At 38.5% G+C, this 26838-nt stretch overlaps 1 protein-coding gene across 2 annotated transcripts in view; it reads right to left on the reverse strand.

Annotated features, from left to right (window-relative positions):
- Positions 1 to 26838, reverse strand: part of LOC126419021 (integrator complex subunit 10) — a 123713-nt gene that overhangs the window by 49103 nt on the left and 47772 nt on the right. For both annotated transcript variants that reach the window (XR_007575927.1, XM_050086077.1), the window contains exons 5-9: positions 26379 to 26460; positions 21312 to 21439; positions 15431 to 15537; positions 15190 to 15341; positions 7872 to 8147 (exon numbers count right to left, since the gene is read on the reverse strand). Coding sequence is in view for 1 of the 2 variants with exons in the window: in XM_050086077.1 (XP_049942034.1) it covers positions 7872 to 8147; positions 15190 to 15341; positions 15431 to 15537; positions 21312 to 21439; positions 26379 to 26460 (745 nt within the window). In the remaining variant the exon portion in view is untranslated. The remainder of the gene's footprint in view (positions 1 to 7871; positions 8148 to 15189; positions 15342 to 15430; positions 15538 to 21311; positions 21440 to 26378; positions 26461 to 26838) is intronic.

The following is a 26838-nucleotide window of genomic DNA, read 5'->3' on the forward strand; positions in this document are numbered from 1 at the left end:
ACCAGTATATAGATGATACATCACTACTAATAAATGGAGACAATAAGGATATACACACTATTCGGCAGCAATAAAGCAATCTGCATCCAAAAATTAAATTTACAATGGAAACAGAAAACAACAAATCCACCAGTTTCTTACACCTAATAATAAGCAATGGTAGTAACCAACAAAAATTTGAAATTTACATGAAACCTACAACAGACACCATAATCAATAATAATTTATGCCACCTGATTGGATACATATGCATACTTTACATCAGTGATCAACAGAATTATAAATTCACCAATGGAAGAACAAACAATAAAAAATGAAACCACAACACTACAAAAAGTAGCACAGAAAAATAATTTTGACCCAGATACAGTACTCAAAAACTATCAAGATCATACTAAACCTAAAACAGACAACATACATACAGAAATAACAAAAACAAGAGATAACAAAACCAACACCAAATTGACATATACAGGGTGATTATAATTAAAGCTAGACTTTCAAAACGTTGTAGAAATAACACCACTGGTCAGAATGACGTCAAATTGCAATGGAATATTATTGGAGACGAGAGAAAACGTATGGCAGAAGAAAAAAAAATAGTGTGATAATTGAACAATAGATGGCGCTGTTATGTGTCAGAATAAGTAAATGAAAACACCTGCCATGTGTATGACCCACTGAAGTTGGTATAAACACGTCGGGTGCACAGTTTTTCCTCCTTTCGTGTTTGCGACATTCGCCATGACTGTCTCAATGCAGGATCGCACTCTGTGTGTAAAGCTGTATTACAAGAATGATGACTGTGCACATGTCGCTCTGCAGAAATTCCGGACACTGAAGGGTTTGAAAAAAGATGTTGGTCCGATGACTGCCATGGGTCTGGAGAAAATGATTCGGAAATTCGAAAAGACAGGTTCTTTTAGTGTGCAACCTGGTAGAAGGAGGAAACGAATTGATTCAACGTCAGTGGATGCAGAGACCACAGAAATGCAGGAGATGAGTTGTGTTGTGCAAATGTGTAGAGCATGGAGAATTGCCCAAACATACCTGTGAGCACAGTGCATAAAATCATACAAAACATCCTTTTATGCTATCCATTCAAAATTACCCATGTGAATGAGTTGCTTCCTGTTGAACTGCCATCAAGAGAGACCTTTGCTTTAGAATTTCTTGCTCACAAGGAAGTGGACAGTGATTGGCCGTGGAAGATTTTGTGGACAGACGAAGCCCACTTCCATCTGACAGGATATATCAATACACAGAATTGTCGAACATGGGCAATGGAAAATCCACATGCAAGTCATCCTAAAAAGGTCACTGTGTGGTGTGGGTTTATGGCATCATTTATCACAGGGCCATATTTTTTCAAAGAGACAGGTGCTTCCAGTCCTGTTACCTGTACTGTCACTGGTAAGTGCTATGAGTGTCTTTTGTGCAAAAATGTCATTCCAGCTCTCCAACAGCATGGATGTGTGGATGGGATCATTTTTGTGCAAGATGGCACACCTCCGCACATTGCAAATCTGGTTAAGCAGCTGCTGCAGCGCCATTTCATAAATTCTAGAATTATCAGATGCCATTTCACTAAAACCTGGCCATCCCGATCACCTGATCTTAATCTGTGTGACTTCTGGCTTTGGGGCTATCTGAAAGACGTTGTGTTCAGTTTTCCAACTGCAAACTTAGCTGCATTGAAGGCACACATTGCACAACACATTCTGAACGTGACCCCAGAAACACCTTGATCTGTTGTGGAACATTCTGTTTCTCAATTTCAAATTGTTGCAGAAAACAGTGGACAGCATACTGAACATGTTTTGCACCAGTCACACGCAAATTAATAATCCGATTTTATTTTGATTGACATTTTTTTATGAGGTTTTTGACGTCAGGACAGTTAAAAACTGATTTTTCCCATCTGATGTGATATGACCTTGCTGTGGTGGATGGGCTTATGTAACTAACAGTATCACACCAGTACACCCACACACACTGAGTAGCACAGTTTGTTTAATGTCAAACATACACCTTAGGCTTTTTGTATGATTCATTTGTCATTTGTAGTAGACCACTATTAAATTATGATGCTTACAGTGCCACCTATTAGTACATTGTGTAACTCTTTATTTTTCCTATGCCGTACATTTTCCTCCTTTTCTGATAATATTCCGTTGCAATCTGATGTCATGCTGGCCTGTGGTGTTATTTCTACAGTGGTTTGAAAGTTTAACTTTAATTATAATCACCCTGTATATAGCAACAACATATATAGGCAACATATCACACAAAATGAACAAATTGTTAAAGAATACAAAAATACAATTAGCATTTTGGACTAACGATAACTTACAAACAAAGCTGAGATCAGAAAAAAGAAATGACTCTATCTTTTCTAATCCAGGTGCATACAAAATTTCCTGTGGTGACTGCAATAGTTTTTACATTGGACAAACAGGATGAAGCTCTAGTATAAGATCTAAAGAACACACGAGAGACTGTGAAAGAGACCAATCAAGTTTTTACCAACACTTAAGAAACAAAAACCAAAGAGTGAACACCATCAAAAACACTTTGAAAATTCAACATAGGACAGAAAAGGTCAGATCATGAACATTTTGAAAGAACTAGAAATTTACACTCACACATAAACTGATATCCGATTGACATCCTAAATGAACAAACTGATCTTATAAACATAAAAATTATCTGGAAAACTTTATTAACATAATAGAAAAAGGGATGAACACAATACAATACACAAAAAAGAATTAACAACATTAAGATCACACAGTTGCATAATGCAAAATTCTCTCTGACTACCTGATATGATTTACTTATACACATAATGCATCAATGGAATGCTCTGTCATTTGACAACTGTCAAAAAGTAACATGAAATTTCTATAGAATGTAGGTATGTGACCTATATTGACAATACAGTAAATAAAAGAAATTATATTCCAAGATGTTTTATGGATGTCACTTCATTTGGACATAAGTATGACGTCACTTCATTTGGACATAGGTATAAGATAAAAATATCATAATACTGTTACACAAATGTAGAATAAAATGCTCTATAAATGTAAAATCAACAGGAATATTTGAAAACGGTACAAATGCCAAAATAAGCATGTCATGTACCTGTGTGAGAAAAACAATAAAAATATTTGCAGCTAATTTTGTGAAACTGTAAAGAAGAATGTTGCGTATTCAATGACTACTTCCAATACCATAATCATCTTCTGGTTGGCATTATCACTCGTACTAATTTTCTAAGCTGAGCCACAGTCATCATACACCATGAAACATTCAATGTTTACAGATGCTTACAACTTTTAATGCTGTGTGGTATATGACGACAATAGTTCACCCTATCAAACCAGTCAGAGCACATCAACCACAAGATAATAGCTCTATTGAAACCAATCACTGAATAAAGGCATACTGCAGCTTCTCAACAGTCACATTTTCCCCTTTTTATCTCATGCTCTGGCAAAGACATTATGAAGATCTATATTTGTTAAAATATTTATTACAGCATTGAAATCTGCTCAGATGATCAACATACTGAAATTTTAATTCAACCTCTCATCTACAGCAGACTGATGCGTGGAGTACAGCAACACATAACAGAAAATAGCATTTACGCTACCTTTTTAAGCACTAGCTCTTATTCTAGCAAAAGTACGCATTCACATAGACAGCAACATAGACACCCAAACATGCAGAACCTTGACCATGATAAAACTAATTACAGGTACTTCATTACTGAAAGTAATTGCCTGAGCTGATGAAAGTGGAGAGGGAGTAGGGTAGGATGCGGGAGAGGGGGGGGGGGGGTTACAGGAAAGAGGCAGGTCTTTGAATAGATGGCTCTGTGGCTGTGCAATAAGATGAAAATACAAGAGAATACTGTATTTACTCGAATCTAAGCCACACCTGAAAAATGAGACTCGAAATCAAGGAAAAAAATTTTTCCTGAATCTAAGCTGCACCTGAAATTTGAGACTTGAAATTCAAAGGGGGAGAAAAGTTTTAGACCGCACCTCCAAATCGAAACAAAGTTGGTCCATTGTAACATGAGACACAATTTAGGTAGAATGGATAAAGATACAGCTACAGTAGTTTGGTTTGAGTCGTAAGCTTAACAGTTAAGCTTTACCAAGTAGCCATTGTTATGTGTCAGGCGCTCCGTCCGTATTTATAAGGATATCCTTCCTTTTTAACGTGCTTTGTCTGGTTTGAATTGATTGCTTATTTTGCTTTGATCTGATAAGTGCCTCTTCGTTATAGGTGTTTGTGTCACTCTAAGCTGAAAATGCATTATTGTACTGTGTCATGCATTGTTTGTCGCATTCTGATAATGAGTGTTTATGACCTGCCGCTGCTCGCGGCAAGGCTTGCTTTTGTACGCGCTACAGCGGCTTACAATAAAACAAAACAGAGGAACTGTCTCGTAAGCGAAACAATGGCAATAGACTGCTATTTGTTGCTACTTACACTGCTACTTTCTTTGATAATGATCAACAAGAACCAAATAATAAACTGTGTATGATAGAAGATGTTCTGAACGAGAGATTAGTGAAAATTTTTCTCCATTTGAAAATCTCTGCAGACGCCTCTTTAGTACATTACATTCTGCACAGAAATAAGTGTCATCTTAGATTTAAAAATCTAGTCAGTTGCCGTGCTTCATTTCTGACTATCACTATTCAGCATAAGAATAATACGAATATAAACATGACATGATATGTATATTCTTCTGCGTTTGCTGTTGTCTCACTCTAGTTTCGTAGTTTGTTAGGCATATAGGTTTTAAATGACATAGCAGCAAACACGAAAGAATACATGGCATAATGTTCACATTATTCTACCTTTTCTTTTAATTTATTTACTGACGCAGAGGTTTTGGCGCCAGTATTTATCTTCGTGCCTGCAAAGCATGCCTGTGTAGTGCTACATATATTTGATCGCAGAAGTTAGTTGTGGCGACTCCTACCAACATTTTCCAGAACTTCCGCTTACTTTGCAGTTTGCACTCGATTCTAAGCCGCAGGTGGTTTTTTGGATTACAAAAACCGGAAAAAAAGTGCGACTTAGATTCGAGAGGGGAGGGGAGGGGAGGGGAGGGGACCATCTGTTATATCTTCATGAAGCGTGTTACACATGTTGTGTGTTGTATATTGAACCCATTGATTTGCATTGTATTACCTTGACAAATAATGTACCATTGTGAGATGATACTTTGGATGAATAAAGACATGTAAAACTATTAATTTATATTTTCTTGACAGTGCTAATAACATGCTTGCTAAATGAGCTAATTCAATTGTAACACATCAAAGACATGATAACAACACAAGAACCTGTACATCTCTGCTCTCAACACAAAACAGACTAGCAAAAACTAATAACAACTGTGTGTATATGGCAATCAAAATGTGTAGCAAACTGTCTAGTCATGGCCCCAGTATGCCAATGAAATTATTTAACAAGAAACTGCACTGGTTTGTGGCAGATGACCAATTTTATTCCTTATAAGAATTTTTAAAACTGTCAAATATTAGCACAACAATGTAAATACATATTTTGGTAAAATTAATATGTTCCATGCACTGACAATGTCTATTACATGTAATGATGCTGAATGATTAACAAAGAATCTGAGAATACACCAGTAAACACCCAATTCTTTCAAGAATTTAACTTCAATTTATAAAACAGCTTCAAACATCTGATTGCTTTAAAAATAAGTTAAAGTGTCACAAATATTTGGTTTCTTCCCCCCCCCCCCCCCCCCCCCAAGTATATCCATTGTGGATGATGAACTGTGACTCTGATTTAAATTGGCAATTTATCTGGTAATAAATATGCAACCAGTCACTTTTTAGTTTTTTGATACGATTTATTCAACCATAAACATGTTTTCAATCCACTGCAGGCTCAACCTTATGCTGTGGACCAAGTGTAGCACTGCATCTAGCTACTTTATGGGTTCCTCTTCGTAATGATATATGTATGATGTCAGTACAATGTTTGGTTCTTGTTTCTTGTGCAATAAATAACTGAAAGTGTTCCCGGACTTTATGTACACCCTGTATAAGTAGTATGAGTAGATTATGACAGCATTTTAAATTTTTAAATTTGGCCAAAAATTATGTGAAATACTGAAAATCAAATTTTTGTTGCACCTGGAAGCCATTTGGCAATTTGCAGCTGGGCCTGTTAACCATGAACCATGAACTGGGATAGCCGTGTAGTAATATACACCACCCAGTCACATTAATGTGACCATCGCCTATGTTTGACATCAACATGTAATAAGCACTCATGGATGGCAGGTGGAAAAACGTGCAGTGGAAAGTTTATAAAGCATGTCGGGGGCACACAGTAATTAGTGCAGTTGTTGCCTTAATGCAGAAACGGACCAATTTATCTGACGTCCAAAAGGGTATGATCATTGATTTTTGGGCCAAGGGTGGGAGCATTTTCAAAACGGCTAATTTTGTAAACTGTTTGCACGCCGCAATTGTTAAAATATACTGTGCATGGTAAAATGGTGTTATCCAAAATCGTGCCCACACAATTGTGGCGCAAAATGGGCCATAGGTGAAAATGGTGAAAAATGACTTTGGAGATGTGTATGGGCGAAAAGACATGCAACTGTTGAGCAACTGACTGCCCAGATGAACCAAGAGTCTACCAAAAGTATTTCCCCAATGACCGTTCAGCGAACATTGCTGCATATGGGCTACCACAGCAGGTGCCTGGTTAGTGCAACCATGCCGACTGCTGTTCATCGGTGACAAATGTTGGAATTTGCATGCCAATACTGCAACTGGATGTCCACTGAGTAGTGACAGGTGGCCTTTTCATGTTGATCATGTTTTATGCTCCATTGGACAGATGGCCATTGGTGTACACAACATGACACACCCAAAAGCAAACACTCTGCAACAATTGTCGGAAGGGTCCAGGTCAGAGGATGGAGCATTATGGTCCAGGGAATGTTTTCATGGCATGGAAGACACAATGGATCAACACAAGTATGCATCTATCATTGGGGACCTACATGCCATTTGCTTTTCCTCCGAGTGACAGCATCTACCAGCAGGACAACACAACATGTCAAACAGTTCACAGTGTAAGTGTGTGGTTCAAAGAGCACCAGGATGAGTTACCAAACTCCCTGCATTTAAAACCAATCAAGAATCTGTGGGATTGCCTCAATCGAGCTGTTCGCACCATGGATCCCCCCCCTGTGAGAAACCTAAGTGCAGCTGGCCACAGCACTGGAGTTGGTATGGCTCTATATCTGCGTCAGTACCTGCTAGAACCTCACTGACTCTCTTCCTGCACATCTCACAGTTGTCTGTGCTGCAAAATGCAGTTATTAAGGCTTTTGACAGAGTGTCACACTAATGTTGCAGGACTGTTTAGTTTGCAGTAGCCATATGACAACACTAGAAGTTGAAATCAGGAATGAAATCAGGTAGTAACATACTTCAGAGTAATAATTTATAATTTAGCACAAACTTTTAAAGTTTAAAATAAACTTACAGGGATAACTGAAGCAATTTTCATTATGTACAACTATCAACCTCGTCTTAAAAGAAAGATAAATATTTTACATTTGATATAGAGAATGCATATGAATATATAAAGTCACAGTTGCGATCAGAAAGTGAAAAGTACACATTAATTCATCTTCGACATTTTCTTTTCTCCAATCAGATTGTGCACTACTAACATGCAACCAAAGTTGCATGCATTGTGAAAGTGGTGTGTAAAATTGACAAAAGCATTATAAATAAAGATACAACTGCAAACCAGAGCACTTTATACAACAAAAAGCACAAACTCACCCCTCTCCAGGCTTTCTGTACTGTAAAGTAATTCCCAGCATCGCACAGCCATAAGGAAACTATGCACAACGGGCGATGATGTCAGTCCTGCACCTACAGTAGTTGCTGTCGAATTCCCGACAGCACGTGGTGGGCCTGTCAGTATAGGTGCTGCGGCCTCATCAGAAGCTTCCAGCTTCCGACGCTTTGCTTTAGTTTCTCCACTGTCATCACTGGATGACGATGCTGTAAGTGGTGTGAAAGCCTCCAACAACACTAATGACTGTTCTCCACCACCTGTTGAGTAATATAATTCATTGTATTAAAGGATGACTTGGCCAGGTTATTACATGAAAGGTAATACCTCTGTTGTGTCATGTAATACCAATTATTTTTAACAAAGCTATATGAAGAATGTACATCAGGTATGAACAAGGAATGTATTATTTTCTAATATGCTGGACTTAAAATTAACACGATGTACTGGTGTTTCTGTGTTATCTTCACCTGTTGGATTTTATATTAAGCTTCTGTTCTGCACATATGTACAGCAGACGTACCCTCTCTTCCATCACCTGCTTAGTGTAGGTTGCCAGAACTGTAGTGTCTACTATGTAATTATAGGGAGCACAAATTGTGGCACTGTGATTAAAAACTGAAGAGCTACATACCTAAGTTAATAAGATCAGTTTGTTCCAGAGCTCTGAAATCCCCTTTTTATTTATACATACCTAAAGTTAATATGACCAGTTGACTCTGAAATCCAGTTTTTTATTGATATAATGGTCGTACTGGAGGCTAAGCAGCTTCTCTGAAGAAACTAGCACAGTTTTTGGAAATGACAGTAACGAGGAACCCAGAATGCTTTCTTATTTCACAAGATCCTGAAGGCTACAAATATTACACAGATCAACTAGAGCAGCAGAATTCAGTTTAACTTCTAATTTTTCTTTCTTGTCCCTGTGAGGTTTTGGTTTCTGTAGCACCACATTTCGAAAGCTTCTATTCTCTTCTTGTCCAAAATAGTTATCGTCCATGTTTCACTTCCATACATGGCTACACTCCATACATATACTTTCAGAAACGACTTGCTGACACTTAAATCTATACTCGATGATAACAAATTTCTCTTCTTCAGAAACGCTTTCCTTCCCATTGCCAGTCTACATTTTATATCCTCTCTACTTCGACCATCATCAGTTATTTTGCTCCCCAAATAGCAAAACTCCTTTACTACTTTAAGTGTGTCATTTTCTAATCTAATTCCCTCAGCATCACCTGACTTAATTTGACTACATTCCATTATCCTTGTTTTGCTTTTGTTGATGATCATCTTACATCCTCCTTTCAAGACACTGTCCATTCCGTTCAACTGCTCTTCCAAGTCCTTTGCTGTCTCTGACAGAATTACAATCTCATCGGCGAACCTCAAAGTTTTTATTTCTTCTCCATGGATTTTAATACCTACTCTGAATTTTTCTTTTGTTTCCTTTACTGCATGCTCAATATACAGATTGAACAACATCGGGGAGAAGCTACAACCCTGTCTCACTCCCTTCCCAACCACTGCTTCCCTTTCATGTCCCTCGAATCTTATAATTGCCATCTGGTTTCTGTACAAATTGTAAATAGCCTTTCGCTCCCTGTATTTTATCCCGGCCACCTTCAGAATTTGAAAGAGAGTATTCCAGCCAACATTGTCAAAAGCTTTCTCTAAGTCTACAAATGCTAGAAACGTAGGTATGCCTTTTCTTAATCTAGCTTCTGAAATAAGTCGTAGGGTCAGTATTGCCTCACGTGTTCCCATATTTCTACGGAATCCAAACTGATCTTCCCCAAGGTCGGCTTCTACCAGTTTTTCCATTCGTCTGTAAAGAATTCGTGTTAGTATTTTGCAGCCGTGACTTATTAAACTGATAGTTCGGTAATTTTCACATCTGTCAACGCCTGCTTTCTTTGGGATTGGAATTATTATATTCTTCTTGAAGTCTGAGGGTATTTTGCCTGTCTCATACACTTTGCTCACCAGATGGTAGAGTTTTGTCAGGACTGGCTCTCCTGAGGCTGTCAGTTGTTCTGATGGAATGTTGTCTACTCTCGGGGCCTTGTTTCGACTTAGGTCTTTCAGTGCTCTATCAAACTCTTCACGCAGTATCATATCTCCCATTTCATCTTCATCTACATCCTCTTCCATTTCTATAACATTGCCCTCATGTACATCGCCCTTGTAAAAACCCTCTATAAAATCCTTCCACCTTTCTAATTTCCCTTCTTTGCTTAGAACTGGGTTCCCATCTGAGCTCTTGATATTCATACAAGTAGTTCTCTATTCTCCAAAGGTCTCTTTAATTTTCCTGTAGGCAGTATCTATCTTACCCCTAGTGACATAAGCCTCTACATCCTTACATTTGTCCTCTAGCCATGCCTGCTTAGCCATTATGCACTTCCTGTCGATATTATTTTTGAGACGTTTGTATTCCTTTCTGCCTACTTCATTTACTGCATTTTTATATTTTATCCTTTCGTCAATTAAATTCAATATTTCTTCTGTCACCCAAGGATTTCTACTAGCCCTCGTCTTTTTATCTATTTGATCCTCTGCTGCCTTCACTACTTCATCCCTCAAAGCAACCCATTCTTCTTCTACTGTATTTCTTTCCCCCATTCTTGTCAATTGTTCCCTTATGGTCTCCCTGAAACTCTGTACAACCTCTGGTTTAGTCAGTTTATCCAGGTCCCATCTCCTTAAATTCCCACCTTTTTGCAGTTTCTTCAGTTTTAATCTACAGTTCATAACCAATAGATTGTGGTCAGAGTCCACATCTGCCCCTGGAAATGTCTTACAATTTAAAACCTGGTTCCTAAATCTCTGTCTTACCATTATATAATCTATCTGATACCTTTTAGTATCTCCAGGGTTCTTCCATGTATACAACCTTGTTTCACGATTCTTGATCCAAGTGTTAGTTACGATTAAGTTGTTCTCTGTGCAAAATTCCACCAGGCGGCTTCCTCTTTCATTTCTTACCCCCAATCCATATTCACCTACTACGTTTCCTTCTCTCCCTTTTCCTACTACCGAATTCCAGTCACCCATGACTATTAAATTTTCGTCTCCCTTCACTATCTGAATAATTTCTTTTATTTCATCATACATTTTTTCAATTTCTTCATCATCTGCAGAGCTAGTTGGCATATAGATTTGTACTACTGTCATAGGCGTGGGCTTCGTGTCTATCTTGGCCACAACAATGCGTTCGCTGTGCTGTCTGTAGTAGCTTACCTGCATTCCTATTGTTTTATTCATTATTAAACCTACTCCTGCATTACCCCTATTTGATTTTGTATTTATAACCCTGTATTCACCTGACCAAAAGTCTTGTTCCTCCTGCCACCGAACTTCACTAATTCCTACTATATCTAACTTAAACCTATCCATTTCCCTTTTGAAATTTTCTAACCTACCTGCCCGATTAAGGGATCTGACATTCCACGGTCCGATCCATAGAACGCCAGTTTTCTTTCTCCTGATAACGACGTCCTCCTGAGTAGTCCCCGCCCGGAGATCCGAATGGGCGACTATTTTACCTCTGGAATATTTTACTCAAGAGGACGCCATCATCATTTATCCATACAGTAAAGCTGCATGCCTTCGGGGAAAATTACGGGCGTAGTTCCCCCTTCCTTTCAGCCGTTTGCAGTACCAGCACAGCAAGGCCGTTTTGGTTAGTGTTACAAGGCCAGATCAGTCAATCATCCAGACTGTTGCCCCTGCAACTACTGAAAAGGCTGCTGCCCCTCTTCAGGAACCATAAATTTGTCTGGCCTCTCAACAGATACCCCTCCGTTGTGGTTGCACCTACGGTACGGCTATCTGTATCGCTGAGGCACGCAAGCCTCCCCACCAACGGCAAGGTCTATGGTTCATGGGGGGAGGAAGACAACTCATAAGAGGAGAAAAACGGGTTTGACATCACACCTATAAACCGTGATCTTAATTTCTTAGGTAAAACATTCCCACTGAAGGCTAGAATGAAACCTCCAGTGTTCACCCTATCATACTAAGGTTCATCTGAATATGATGAACAAAATGCGCTCCACACGATTCTAAGTTAGTGTGCAGTTCTTCATCTGTTTATAGCATTAAGTCTCAATAGAAGATGACACCTTGAATCCGGTTGAGTTTGTTATGAGGAGAGATAGTAACTGGAGCACCCTCGAGCTTGTCACAGGCCTGAAGTGCCTGCAATTGGTTGGTATTCAGAGTTTGCATCAGCAACGAACCATTTCTCATTTTCTCTACTGCAGCAACTTCTCCAAACTTATGGTCAATATTTTTCAGCAAGAAACAATTGGCTTCACTGTTGCAAGAGTATCTCTGTCTCTTGTGGAACATACCAAGAACAGGGTGAGCAATCCACTTTCCTTTCTCCTTGTCATCCCTTAGTGTAGCCAAAGACAGAAATGCCACGGGGTTGTAAGCCGCTGCATATAAAATCTTGTTTTCTACCTGCTGAGATGGTCACGTTTGACACAGTCACTAGTATGGGTGAGTTTAATCTGTTTCAATGCGGATCATTTGTCCTGATGCCACACTCTCTGATCGGAAGCTCCCCCCGTGGGCACCAACCAACCCACCACGGCAAAGACTACCTGGCTTAGTAGCTATTGCCTGGAGTTCCAATGCTCTGGATTGGACAGGCACCTACTTCTCAGCATACATATGGAGATTAAAAATCAGACATCAGTAATGCAACCCTCTCATTGTCAGAGAATACAACCATGAGGGTGGATGACGACCCTCCACAATGGACTGGCTACCACACTTGATTTTGGATACAAACATAAATCCATTCAAATAATAGATGCAGAAGAGCACTGTGCATTGTGGATGGATGATGCATCATGCAAAACATCTTTCCCAAAGAGGTCCACACATCTGTAAAATTTAGAGAAGTGAGGACAAAGCCTCAAAGGGAACCATGAGTAAGCAATCCAATAAGACTGAGGGAAAGGTTGTAAAATGAGCTAAAATTGATTGGTGGTCTAATAATAGCAAGTTGTCAATGTAAAAGCTTCATTATGTATAAGACTCCTATGAGAGGCACGGAATTATCATGGGTCTCTTCTACTCCTGACACTGCAGGTGAAATTGTGAGAGGGCATCCCGAACATGGCTGGTCAGGGAGCTCAGTTTTTGCACCTCCTGTTTCTCTTTGCCCATGGCCCAACATCAACTGCATCATTACAATACACTGCACACTAACTTTTAGGGAAGTTCATCATAGTTTCTTTTTCCAAAACCAAGAACAATTACAGCAGATTCCTTGTAACACGTGCCTTGTGTAGATGCCATTTTGACGGTTCGCTGCAGCTCTGCCATCTGTCGGCATTGTTTGAAAATTTGCACACACACAAAAAGTATCATTAAATACAGAGTACCTAAAATGAAGTTTTCCTATACATATTAACAGCTGTAAAACATTATTTACCGAATGACCCTCATAAAAACAGATTAGTGAGTAATGTAGCCAACTTTCTAAGAGATTCTTCAAAGGTAATGTTGTTAATTATTGCTCATCGTGTATTCAGCCAAACTCTTGACCCTATCCAAGGCTTCAATCTGCTAGTATCTTACTGCCAATTCAAGCTTTGAAACCAGTTATGAGTTACACTTGAATATTGTGAGTTGTTAAGGGCATTTCTCATGAGAACAAGGGTTTGCATTCAAGTGTCAGTGCAGGAAACAGATGCAATCAGTCAGAAACAGTTTGTTTGCCCTGCTGCTGAGAGCATCACAAAGGGCCTTTCAGTAAAAATACATTCACATCTGTATTACAGGATATGTACTTAACCCTTTCTGGCCCAGTGGTTTCAGTCTGAAACCATATTTTTATTTCACTTCCTTATCTGCCCCAGCCAGCCAGCACCGCACCTGGTGTCACGTTGCATCAGCACAGACAACTAGCTGCAGTAGCAAAATGATTGCTGAAAGTGGACCGTCTTTTCAGTGTAGTGTTGCACTGAGTACAGGGGTATGCACCACAGTCTTAATTACATACTTAATTTGTAACATCTCTAAAACAGATGTTTGGAATTTCAGGTAGTGCTTTGATCTTATACTTCACATAGCAAGATATTTTTATTGATAATTATAATAACTGGTTTCTTTTCTTACAAAGATGCTGGTGGTTTGATTCTGAAACACTGGGAGGTAATGACCTTCATGTAAACACTGGGAGGTAATGACCTTCATGTGCAGCCATTAAGATCATCATAACATCCCAGTGGCTTCAATTTGAAACCACCAACAATATTTCATTACGATGTTCAAGTTTTTATTGATATTCAATCAAATTACTGGTTTTTGTGACAATAAAGCCAGATTTGGTTCCAGGGAGAATTCCAGTTTTGATGTAGCAGCCATGATACCACAACAGTGGTTTGGCAAGATTGCACACTATTACAGTTTGATTCAGATTTCCGCAATATTTAAAACAGTAGAACAGCATCTCAGAAATGTACAGATGGTTATCATGTAGAAACTTCATTCCCAGATATCGCAAAGGATTTCAATGCCTATATGTTCAAATCAATCTACAAGCTTCATAGGAAAAGCAAAAAGTGGTGGCACAGAATTTTCTGGCACTTTCTTGATGTCACTGCTGTAAATGCCTTCATCATTTATAATGAATATTGCAATCATGAGCAAATATGCTTGAAGTAATTCAGACTGTCTATAACTAGTGGTCTAGTTGGAGCATCTTCATCAACTCCTACTCACACAAGAGGTCTCAAGATTCAACAGTACAGATTCAAGCCATTCGCTGCAACAGAAAAGCGCTTTCACAATGCATCCCATACGCTGGAAAGAGGACCATCTCAAATATGTGTGCACTGCAGTACTGTTAAAGGGCCACATCAAACAAGATCTGTGTAAAATATGCAACATGGGTACGTGTATAACAAAAACAAAGAATTGTTTCAACAAAAAAATATTACCATTAAACTCATCATAACAGCCCAGTGGTTTCACTTTGAAACCAAAATATTTTATTATGAAATTAAAATTTCACTGTTATTATATTGCATTATTGCTTTCTGTGACAATAAAGCTAGAATTTGAAAGCAATTGTTTAATTTTTCTTCTTATGTTAATTCACAGATCATAAAGGATTAAAACAAAGAGTATGTATTAGTTCTAAATGTAAAAAATAAGATGAATGTAGACTCAGTAGGCTGTAATAGCCTTCATTTATACTTTATGAGTGGAAGAACACCACTGTTACATTTAGCAATGACCAGTTATCCTACTTTTATGTACTTAGATGAATCATACCTGGATCCAACATCCCAACATACTCATGTAAGCAGTACAAGAAAAATGTTGTGGTGCAGTACAGCATCTGCTTATGGTTGGCATAATCGTCAGGAGTTAGGGGGTGGTCTGCACGAAACTGAACTATCTTCTGCCAGTAAATCTCTTTATTCCTGCATACACAGTAAGACAAATGCAGGCTGCAGAATTTGAAATGAGACACTGGCTGCTGAGTTAAATGATAAATATTCACATTACTTACCAGAATACAGTACTTAATTCCCAGTTCAGTTTCTTGCCAGTCATCTCTTGTATGGCAAATAAGTTTTTCCATGGATCTTCAATTTTGCTCTCCAGTTCAGGCAAGTCCTGAAAATTATAGCACTGTAACATTGCTTACAGACACAAATACAACAAAAATGATACTGTTTTACATAATGTTTGATATATATAAACTCTTTGTATAGGTTGCTTGGACAATCATTGTTTAAAAACTTGATTTAAAAAGGAATATTACAACAATAGGAATGCCAGAATGGGAAAAGTAGGATAGATAATTGTTCATCTGCAGCTGTTTGATACTTTGTGCACAGAATTAAGTGACAGCATAAAACTTTTGATATATTTTTTTTCCAGTTTTAGATTGATTGATTGGTTGGTTAGTTAGTTAATCCCCCCACCCCACCCATCCTCTCCCGCTCTCTCTCTCTCTCTCTCTCTCTCTCTCTCTCTCTCTCTCTCTCTCTCTTTCTCTCTCTCTCTCTCTCTCTCTCTGTGTGTGTGTGTGTGTGTGTGTGTGTGTGTGTGTGTGTGTGTGTGTGTGAACTGGAAATAGAGTGGTAACTTGAAAACACAAAATTTGCTATCCTGTTACTCATACGTATGCATCAAGGATCATTTATTTGCAAGCGAGTAGCTGCCTACTTTAGAAATTCGACGAACGAATTATAAGTTAAAAAGTTTTTGTGCCAAATTTGTAAATGTAAAGCTCATAGATATTGATACTTACGAAAGAAACTGTTTTACACGCCATGGAATGCATCACAACGAACATGGTAGGGAAAGATTAGCTGCGAATATTAACGATGTACTTGAACTTATATCTCATGATAACGAAAACAGACCTGTTATTGCAATGGAAGCTCCTTCACAGGGAAACTAATACGGCGGACCAATTCCTATGGAATTAGGTCCGAAAGAACTAACAAACTGAGGGTCCATAAATTTGCAGTACAAACTCACATCGGTGTAAACTTTGCCAACAGTTTAATAGATACTGTAAATTCTTTAGTCAGTAAAAATAGCTTCATAATGCACTTAAACATAGGTGGTGTGTCGGGAGAAATGATGAACAAACTATATGACTTAGAAATACTCTTAGGGCAAATTAACTCTGTAAAAGTCATATGTTTGAATGAACATTGGCTTAAATGGGACAATGTCAAGCTACTAAATTCACTCTCAGGATACAAGTTAGCATCGAGTTTTGCAGGAAAAAGGGGTATGGGGGATCATGTACATTAGTTGAACAGACACACAACTTCGAAGCCAAAACGACATTCGATTGTTTAAATGAGATATTCGAAAGCTGGTGCATTGAGCTGTCTGAATACGGTTTACTAATCATAAGCATATATCATGTCCCGGAATATTGGGCTACTAGGGCATTTCTAGAGAAATTTGAAACTCTGCTAAGTAGGTTGCCGGTAGGGAAACCATATAAACAGATTGTAATTTGTTCTGATTTTAATATAGATATAAGAGACGAAAACAGATTTGTTACCACCCTGAAGGATTTGTTGGTTACAAACGGCTTAACATTAAATTTTACTGAGTACACCAGGGTAACAGCCACTTCTGCCACAAGCATTGATAATATAGTGAGCAGCAAAAATTATGGGAATACACAAAAACATGTATTAGACTTAGGAATATCTGATCACTCAGCACTTTTTATGTCATTGCCATACATAGACAAAACATATAGGCCCACAGTGAACTTGGTCAGAAATTTCAGCCAGCCAAATATAAACACATTTATCTTGAAATTAAAGGAAACCCATTGGATCTTCAGCAACCATTGTTCAGTAAACAATAATTACAACACTTTCATATCTGAATTCAAGAACATTTTCAATGAATGCTTTCCCCTCATATCAACAAATTATAAATACAATAAAAGTAAGACATGGATTACGGAAGGTATCAGGATCTCTAGCATTAGAAAGAGGGAAATGCATAAGGAAGCGAAAACCAACCGTGATGCTGAATTTATTAGGTAAAAAATCAAATACAAAAAAATATTTGATTGAGTAGTTAAACAAGCAAAACAATTGGCAAACAGTAAATATATAGCTAATGCCTCAAATAAATCAAAAGCAGTATGGCAGGTTGTCAAGAAAGAAACAGGTACTGAAGAAACAAAACATTTTAATTACAAACTAGAAATTGGTGGGAATACTGTTACTAACACTTGGCACATCTGTGAAGAATTTAATAAGTACTTCATAACTACAAACAAAATTCATAACTTCTTACTTCCACAAATAAGACCTGATGCAGTACTGCAGGTATCAAGAGAGTTTAAATTTACTGCAGTATCATGTCATGAAGTAGCTAACATCACACAATCCCTAAAAAATCTTAAATCTGTGGGCTGGGATGAAATTCCAACAAATATCATAAAGGCAGGAAGTGACAGCATTGCACCTCAACTCTGTAAAATAATAAACCAATCATTTGATGAGGGCTGCTTTCCAGACAGACTGAAATATGCTGAAGTCTGTCCAGTCTACAAAAAGGGAAAACAAGATGATTTAGTAAATTTCCGCCCAGTGTCTATACTCCCAGTTTTCTCTAAAATAGTTGAATGAATAGTATGTAATCAATTAGAAAAGTATAATAAGGAAGGTAATATTATTCTCAATAACCAATATGGGTTTAGGAAGGCACGAAACACTTTACAAGCTGTAAATGAACTAATCTCCAAAGTAAGTAAATGCCTTGACAACAAACAAAGTGTATCTGGTATTTTTTGTGACCTCTCAAAGGTGTTTGACACAGTAAACCATAAGCTACTGCTCCAAAAATTGGGTACCTATGGGTTCCGTGGAAAATCTATAAGATGGTTTTCATCTTATCTCAAAAACAGATACCAAAGGGTGGTGATACATCAAAAGGGAGAGAAAACTTGCTCTAGCTGGAAAGAAATCCAAGCAGGCGTGCCTCAGGGCTCGATATTAGGACCACTTCTGTTCTTATATTACATAAATGACATGCCTAGCAAATTAAATACAGATACAATACTTTACGCAGATGATTCAACTGCTGTAGTCTGCTGCAAAAACACTGACGAATTAGTAAGGACCACGAAACAAACTCTACAAGAACTTTAACAATGGATAAAAGATAATGCTATGAAATTAAATCTTGAAAAAAACCCATATCATACACTTCAGGACCAAACAAACTACTGAATGTATATCACAAATAGAATATTCAGGTAAAGAACTGACCACAGTTGATTCTGTAAAATTTCTTGGGATAACTTTAAATAAAAACTTGCAATGGACTGACCATGTGGACAGTTTACTGAAGAGATTAAATAGTTTAGTTTATGCAATGAGGGTACTACACAAAGTAACGGATTTAACAGTGAAGAAAACTGTATACCATGCGTATTTCATGACACTTATAAGATATGGAATAATATTTTGGGGTGCTGAAAAGACAAACCTCCTTCGAATCTTCAAACTACAAAAAAAAAAAAATAATCAGAGCAATGACAGGAACCAATAGTAGACATTCATGCAAACCACTATTCAAAAGCCTGGACTTCATGACAATCCCTTCCATCTTCATATATGAAATACTTCTCTTTTAACAGAAAAACTCACATCTGTTTGAAGGAAATACATTCACACATGCCTATGAAACTAGACATAAATTGAAATACATGCTTCCTTGTCACTGACTCACAGTATATGAAAATACTCCATATTACATGGCTCTGAAGATCAGAAATAAGATAAGGTCAATATTTGGTGAATCCACATTGGGAACCATTGGCACATACCTAAAAAGTAAATGTTATTAGAGTCTAGAAGAATTTCTAAATGAATATAAAGCAATATTACAGTTCAGAAGAATTTATAAATAGGAATAGGGAGTAAAGATGCAAGTACAAATGGTATACTTTCGAAGCCATATAGATATAAAGTATACATGTTCACTTTATATTCATGTTTATATATAAATATAATAGAGGGAAACATTCCATGTGGGAAAAATATATATCTAAAAACAAAGATGATGAGACTTACCAAACAAAAGCGCTGGCTGGTCGATAGACACACAAACATACACACAAAATTCAAGCTTTCGCAACAAACGGTTGCTTCGTCAGGAAAGAGGGAAGGAGAGGGAAAGATGAAAGGATGTGGGTTTTAAGGGAGAGGGTAAGGAGTCATTCCAATCCCGGGAGCGGAAAGACTTACCTTAGGGGGAAAAAAGGACAGGTATACACTCACACACACACACATATCCATCCGCATATACACAGACAGAAGCAGACAAATGTCTGCTTGTGTCTGTTTATATATAGAATTATATGGCGGTTTGTATCCCGTTCAGTACATCCATACTTCATATAGGTGTGTGAAGGCTATAGTAATGATTCGATGAGTTACGAAAAGATTTAAAATATAATGTTGTATTTTTATTATAATAAGCAATGTATGTATGACGTATTTCCTGTAGTATATAAAATACTGTAACAACTTAAGTTAAAGACTGACGAGTCACCAATGTTCTCAATCGAATGATTGTATAAAAACATGTTATGTGACAATAAAGTATCTTATCTTATTTTTTGCTATGATGTAGAAGAAAGGTTGCAAAAGTTCAAGAGACAAGATGAAAGCAATCGAGAAGATTATAGGAAACACAGCAAAACTTTATAGCCCTCTCCCCTTTGCATTATGGCTACAATGAAGGATGAAACAAGTTTTACAATCATGTATATAAGTAATTCATTTCACATCATTCTTCTCTCAGTATAAACACATTTTCCATTACATCATGTAGCTCCTTCCACAAATGGATACACAATAAATGCGGTGGTGGTTTCTGGGTTGGGGCACTCCACAATGAGATTCTCAGTGTCCATACGAAAATTATGAGAAATGAATGTGTTTATGATAAAAGAAAGAAAAAGCAATCTGACATAAAATTACACTCACTCTTTCCTAGTCTCACCCAAGATCATCTGCACAGTCACACATCATGTAAGACAATGTTAAAAATGGTCAGATGTTCTAAAACTTTCAAGTAAAGCACATGTAAGGTAAGAGAAAAACTAAAGTAGATTCACTGGAATATGTGGCTGGCTGATCACTTCTGCTGTCCTCTTGTCTGAATACAAAATACAGTCTACTTTTTCTTCACCCTTCTTCCTTCCCCTTCAATCCTTCTGCCTGAAGAACGAGCCACTGGCTCCGACAGCTTGCCAATCACAACAGTCTTTCATGTGTGTGTTCTGCCGCCGCTTGGTGAGTAAAGCTTTTTAACGATTCAATTAAATAATTTTATCAATAATTGATTGTTTTCATTGTTAGTCTACTGATATGTGGCGCACTGTGATCTGCACGCCACATGCACCACACATAGGAGGGTTCTCTCACCAGAGCATGAAGCCATGCACAGAGGGCTGTGTTCTATGTGAACATGAGTGAGGAGGCCCTCTTCCTGTCTGTGTGCTTGAAAGGAGGTTCACCATGGCCACACTGTAGACTTTACTGGACACAATTTGCATAATAAATCAACCTTTTTTTTTTTATAAACAATACATATTTATATACAAAATTTCCATCCTGTTCAACAAAATGGTTCCTTTTACTGTACTCACAGTTTGACGAACATGCACAGGCATTTGCCTTACTCAAGTTCTGACTGTGCACATAACGGAAGCAAAAATCTTGTCAGTTTTAAACAGCGTATCACTGGCTTCATTTACAAGCAATTTTTTTTTTTTTTTGTGATCTATAATACTGTACACAGTTTCTTTCCCAAGGTATTTGCTGTTGCTGAGCACTTACTTGTTACACACAAATAAATTTCAATAAATTTACTCAAATGCTGATTACCGGTATTGATTTATTTGGTAGCATGAGGTAAGCCAGATAGAACTCAATAGACTTCTGCAGCATTCGGAAAAGATGTTTTGGAGGCAAATCAACTTGGCTGGTCCCAAGCAACGGCAGCAGATCATAAACTGAAAAGCAAATACCAGATTTAATACATTATAACTGCACAAAAATTTACAAATAAAGAAACAACAAACAAGAAACAGCACATGTAATTACAGTTTACAATATATGACACATACAAATTGTTTCATGAGATGGCATGTCCTTACTCTCTAGAATAATGTATGCTTCAACACATGGTATGTTAAATCTTTGTGCTAATCTTTTCCAGTCACCCACCACCTGCACATTCCCACTATCCAACCACAAAGGAGCAGACCTCTCAGCACTGGAACAACCGAGTCACATTCTCTGTTAGGGTTTAGACTACCTCTCGTCAAGCCCTGAAACATAAAACATCCTACCCACTATCCCTCCCACAGTAGTATTCCACTGCCCACTGAACCTATGCAGTATCCTTGTCCATCCTTAAACCACCCCTGCTCCCAACCCCTTGCGTCATGGGTCATATCTCTGCAATAGAACTAGATGCAAGAAGTCTTCCACACATCCTTCCACCATCACCACCTACTCCATTCTGGTCACGGGCACAACCTATCCTATCAAAGGCAGGGCTACCAGGGAAAGCAATTGTGTGATCTACAAACAAAGCTGCAACCACTGTGTTGCTTCCTATGTGGGCTGTCTGTCTGCACGAATGGCCACTCAAAAACTGTGGTCACAAGACAGCTGGATCACCAATTTGCTGAACATGCTGCCCAACAAAATATGATTCGCTTCATTTACTGCTTCGCAGGTCGAGCCATCTGGATCCTTCTTACCAACACCAGCGGTACACTGTCTTCTATTCTACCAATGCACACGCTTGTCTTTTCCCCCTCCTCTACTTCTCATCTTTTCCACCTCCTGTCTCCCAAATAAAACATTCTGACTGCACTTAGCAGCCCTACCGTGTCCCCACGACATCCCTGCATGCTCCCACAAGCAGCAGTACATCCCCAAACCTACCCTGCTATCCCTTCTCCTCACCACCATAGCATCCTCCTTACCCTCACTACAAACACAGACTGCTTCATCCATTCACATATCAAGCACATTTGTTGTACACAGTATTGTGTCAGTGACCAAAGACAGTCATCTCATGTGTGTGTGTGTGTGTGTGTGTGTGTGTGTGTGTGTGTGTGTGTGTGTGTGTGTGTGGGAGGGCGGGGGGGGGGGGGGGGGTGCATGCGCACGCATGCATGCAGTTGCGCATGTGCTTTGTGCTGGGGTGATTGTGTGTGTGTTTCCTACTTTAGAAGAAGGTCTTTTGGTTGAAAACTCAGAATATATAGCAGTCTCTTTGCTTTGCCTGTCTACGGCTCAACATCTCCTCTGTATGGAGAGCAGCAACCTAGTTTTTTCAAAATACTACCATTACAGTGGTGCATATGTTAATTATCGTTTTATGTTTTGTTGATATTAAACTATCACCTAGCCCAGGACATCCCCCCCTCCCCCATATTTTATTTATTCCTGTTGACCTATCATTTCCGTGATCTTTCACACGATATTTTCCCTTCAAACAATGGAAAATCCAGGATGGAATAAAATAATATTATGAAAAGGAAAGCTGCTATTCACCATATAGCGGAGATGCTGAGTCACAGATAGACACAACAGAAAGACCGTTCCAAATAAAGCTTTCAGCCGTTAAGGCCTTCACCAACAGTAGACAGTCATATGTGCACAAACCCGTGCACCCACACACACACACACACACACACACACACACACACACACACACACACACACACATGACTGCAGTCTCAGGCAACTGAAACCACACTGCGAGCAGCAGCACCAGTGCATGATAGTGAAGTACTGCAGGTCAGACGGTGAGCAGGGGAGAGGTGGGAGGGAGGGGGGGATTAGTGGAAAAGAAGAGAAATAAAAAGACTGGTTGTGATGGTGGAATGACGGCTGCGTAGTGCTGGAATGAGAACAGGGAAGGGGCTAGATGGATGACAGTGACCGACGAAGATTGAGGCCAGGTGGGTTACAGGAATGTAGGATGTATTGCAGGAAAAGTTCCCACCTGCACAATTCAGATAAGCTGATGTTGGGTAGGATCCATATCACACAGGCTGTAAAGCAGTCATTGAAATGAAGGATATCATGTTTGGCAGTGTGTCCCATACATCCACAGCTGCAACCACTGTGCTGCGTTCTATGTAATCATGACAACCAACAAGCTGCAAGTCCGCATGAATGGCCACCGACAATCTGTGCCCAAGAAGCAAGTGGATCACCCTGTTGCTGAACATGCTGCCAAACATGATATTCTTCATTTCAGTGACTGCTTCACAGCTGGTGCCATATGGATCCTACCCACCAACACCAGCTTTTCTGAATTGCGCAGGTGGAAACTTTCCCTGCAATACATCCTACGATCCTGTAACCCTCCTGGCTCAATCTTTGTTAGTCACTGTGCTCACCCACCCAGACCCTTCCCTGTTTCCATTTCAGCACTACACAGTCGTCATTACACCACCACACCCAGTCTTTTTATTTCTCTCCTTTTCCACTTCTCCCCCCCCCCCCCCTCCACCTCCACCTCTCCCCTGCTCACTGTCTGGCCTGCAGCACTTCACTGTCTGCCACCCCCAGAATATTATTGTTCCCCCTCCCTGCTCAAGACTTCTCCTTACCTCCACCCAGTCACCACTCCCATCATGCATTCGTGCTGCTGCTCACAGTGTGGTTTCAGTTGCCTGAGACTGCAGTTGTGTGTGTGTGTGTGTGTGTGTGTGTGTGTGTGTGTGTGTGTGTGTGTGCGCGGGTGTGTGTGTGTGTGTGTGTGTGTGTGTGTGTGTGTGTGTGTGTGTGTGTGTGTGTGTGTGTGTGTGTGTGTGTGCGTACGTGCGTGCGCGCGTGCGTGCGTGTGCGCGCGTGTGCACACGTCTATGAGTGTCTAGTGTTGACTAAGGCCATAATGGCTGGAAGTTTTAATTGTGAGAGTCTTTTTGTTGTGCCTATCTGAAACTCAGCATCTCCACTATATGGTGAATATCAACCTTCCTTGTCATAATATTATTAATGTTAATCTCCTGTGTTGTATGGCTGTTCAATGTGGGAAATAACAGTCATAAAGTGTAAACACTGTTGGCACTTTCTTTAAATGGTCATATGGTCCTTTTAAATGTCCTAGGATCCATGTTAACAAAGAAACACAATATGTGATTGTTTCAGAGCAATTGTAAAGCAATACTCTATCACATAAAGTTCCTGCACTTTTCTTGATAGAAATTCTCTTAAGTGATGTTACAGAGTGAGACAAACATAAATTACCTTTGAATGACTTTAAAGGGCAGTTAAAAAACTGTAATGTTTGCTGATGACACAATCACTTAAATTATGGGCTCAAATTTTACCATAGTAGATGCAGTTCAGATGACAGCTCAACACACCTACAAGTTGCTTAACGCTAACAGTTTTAGTCTTAATTTCACAAACACTCATATTAAATAACAGAAAGTCCAAGAAGGAATAATCTTAGCACATAAAGATATTGCCCAAGTGTTAGTCAGTTACTTTCATGCTCCATGGATCATTTGTATGATAAATAATAATGACACAGGACAAGTCATTTTGTTTATAAGTTGTTCCTGTGTGAATGTCAGTGAGTTTTTGCTTCTGCATAAGAACTTTGTGCACAAGCTGAAATATTTCTAGCATTCTTTTTCATTGTGCCTGTCTGCAACTAATACCTATACTATTCAATGAGTAGCAAGGGCACGTTATGCAGTTTCACATAAGTATTAATGGTCTCTCAACACCACAAGCAGATAATAATGGTCATACACTGAATGAAATACAGCGTGTAAAATTTCTTGGTGACTAGCTGTATAACAAGATCAGTACTGCATGTTATGCCATTAGAAGCATATATCATTGTGTTGACATAAAGACAGGAGTGTTAGATTATTTGCGATATTTTCATTCGCTGCTGTGCTATGGAATCATATTATGGGGCAGTGTACCTAAAATAAATAAAATGTTTCTTCACTAAAAGTGAGCAATGAGAGTTTTGTGTAACATAGGTAACCATACATCTTGCAGAAGCTTTTATTAAGGATATTGGAATTCTTACATTTATTTCCCAATTTATTTGCTCCTTAATGGTTTCTGTTGTTTACAATAAAAAATACATTTCAGTTGAACTGTGATTTACACAATCACAATGAGGACGCAAACATAATTTTCATACAGACTTAAGCTCCTCTTCTGGGGTGCAGAATGGAGTTGTATACTCTTATGGAAAGATAATTAATAAGCTTCCACCCAACATACAGCAAGAAATTGGGGATTCCTAAAACTTCAAAGGAAGATTAAAAAGATGTGTTATTATGCAATTATATCAATATCTACATTCAAGAACTGGAAAGGTCTGTTAGCTACATGGGGAGTAGTGGTATACATTGAAAATCTGCATAAGAATTAGCAATGTATTGTAAATAATAACACTGACTTTGAAAAATTCCATTGCAACAAAGTAATATGAAGTTACCAATAGCAGGTAAACAGCAGCTATGTAGTATAATTGTGGAGGCAGCACATTATTTAAGTAACAGCTTTCTTTCTAATTTACTCGAAACAAAATTTGGCTGTCATAGGCATGAACAGCATTAAGCAGTATAGTGACAGTTTGCTGTTGATAGAGTATACACATCAAGGTCCTATGATTTTCTTATCTTTTGTTAACATATACCTTGACTCATCCCACATCCCTGAAGGTTATCCTTCTAGTTGGGATCTATGGAGAACAATGAACAAATGAATGAATGAATGAATGAATGAATGCAAACACAACACAAGACATACAAAAGAACAAGCAGATCAAGGACAGTATTTAATGTACAGTTACACTGAACAAGTGGATCAAGGACGGTATTTAATGTACAGTTTCACTGAATCTAGTAATTACTTTAGCACTGAATTACAAGAGAAAATTGTAAGTCATACCAAGGAGCTTCCTGTAACAGTTCACAGCATTCTGGTAATGACAATGCTTCTCTGCGGTCATCAATGTCTCCACAAGTTTAGGCTAAGGGGGAAAAAAACAAAAAATTCTGCTCTTTAACATGTTCTTGTCAAAGCAAATGTTACTGAACCTCTCAGGTTAAAGTGTCAGATGTGTTCATGAAACACATCATCGCTGTTTTTGCCTGAAGATCATAAACAAGCACTCTACTGAAACAGTGAAATGTTTCTGTGACACCATCTGACATTACACCCAAGAGCCTCACCAATAGAGTGGTACAAATTAAACAACTGTAAAGATGCGCTTCTAATAACTGTGTGGACATATTAATCAGGAAGCCAAGTAGGAAGTCAAATGATGGACCTATTATTGCAATGGGTGTTTACATTAACACATCAATATGGTGCACAAAGTAAAAAATAAGCTTTCAAAAGACATTTC

This window comes from Schistocerca serialis, chromosome 9 (genome assembly GCF_023864345.2).
Source record: "Schistocerca serialis cubense isolate TAMUIC-IGC-003099 chromosome 9, iqSchSeri2.2, whole genome shotgun sequence".
Taxonomy (NCBI): domain Eukaryota; kingdom Metazoa; phylum Arthropoda; class Insecta; order Orthoptera; family Acrididae; genus Schistocerca; species Schistocerca serialis.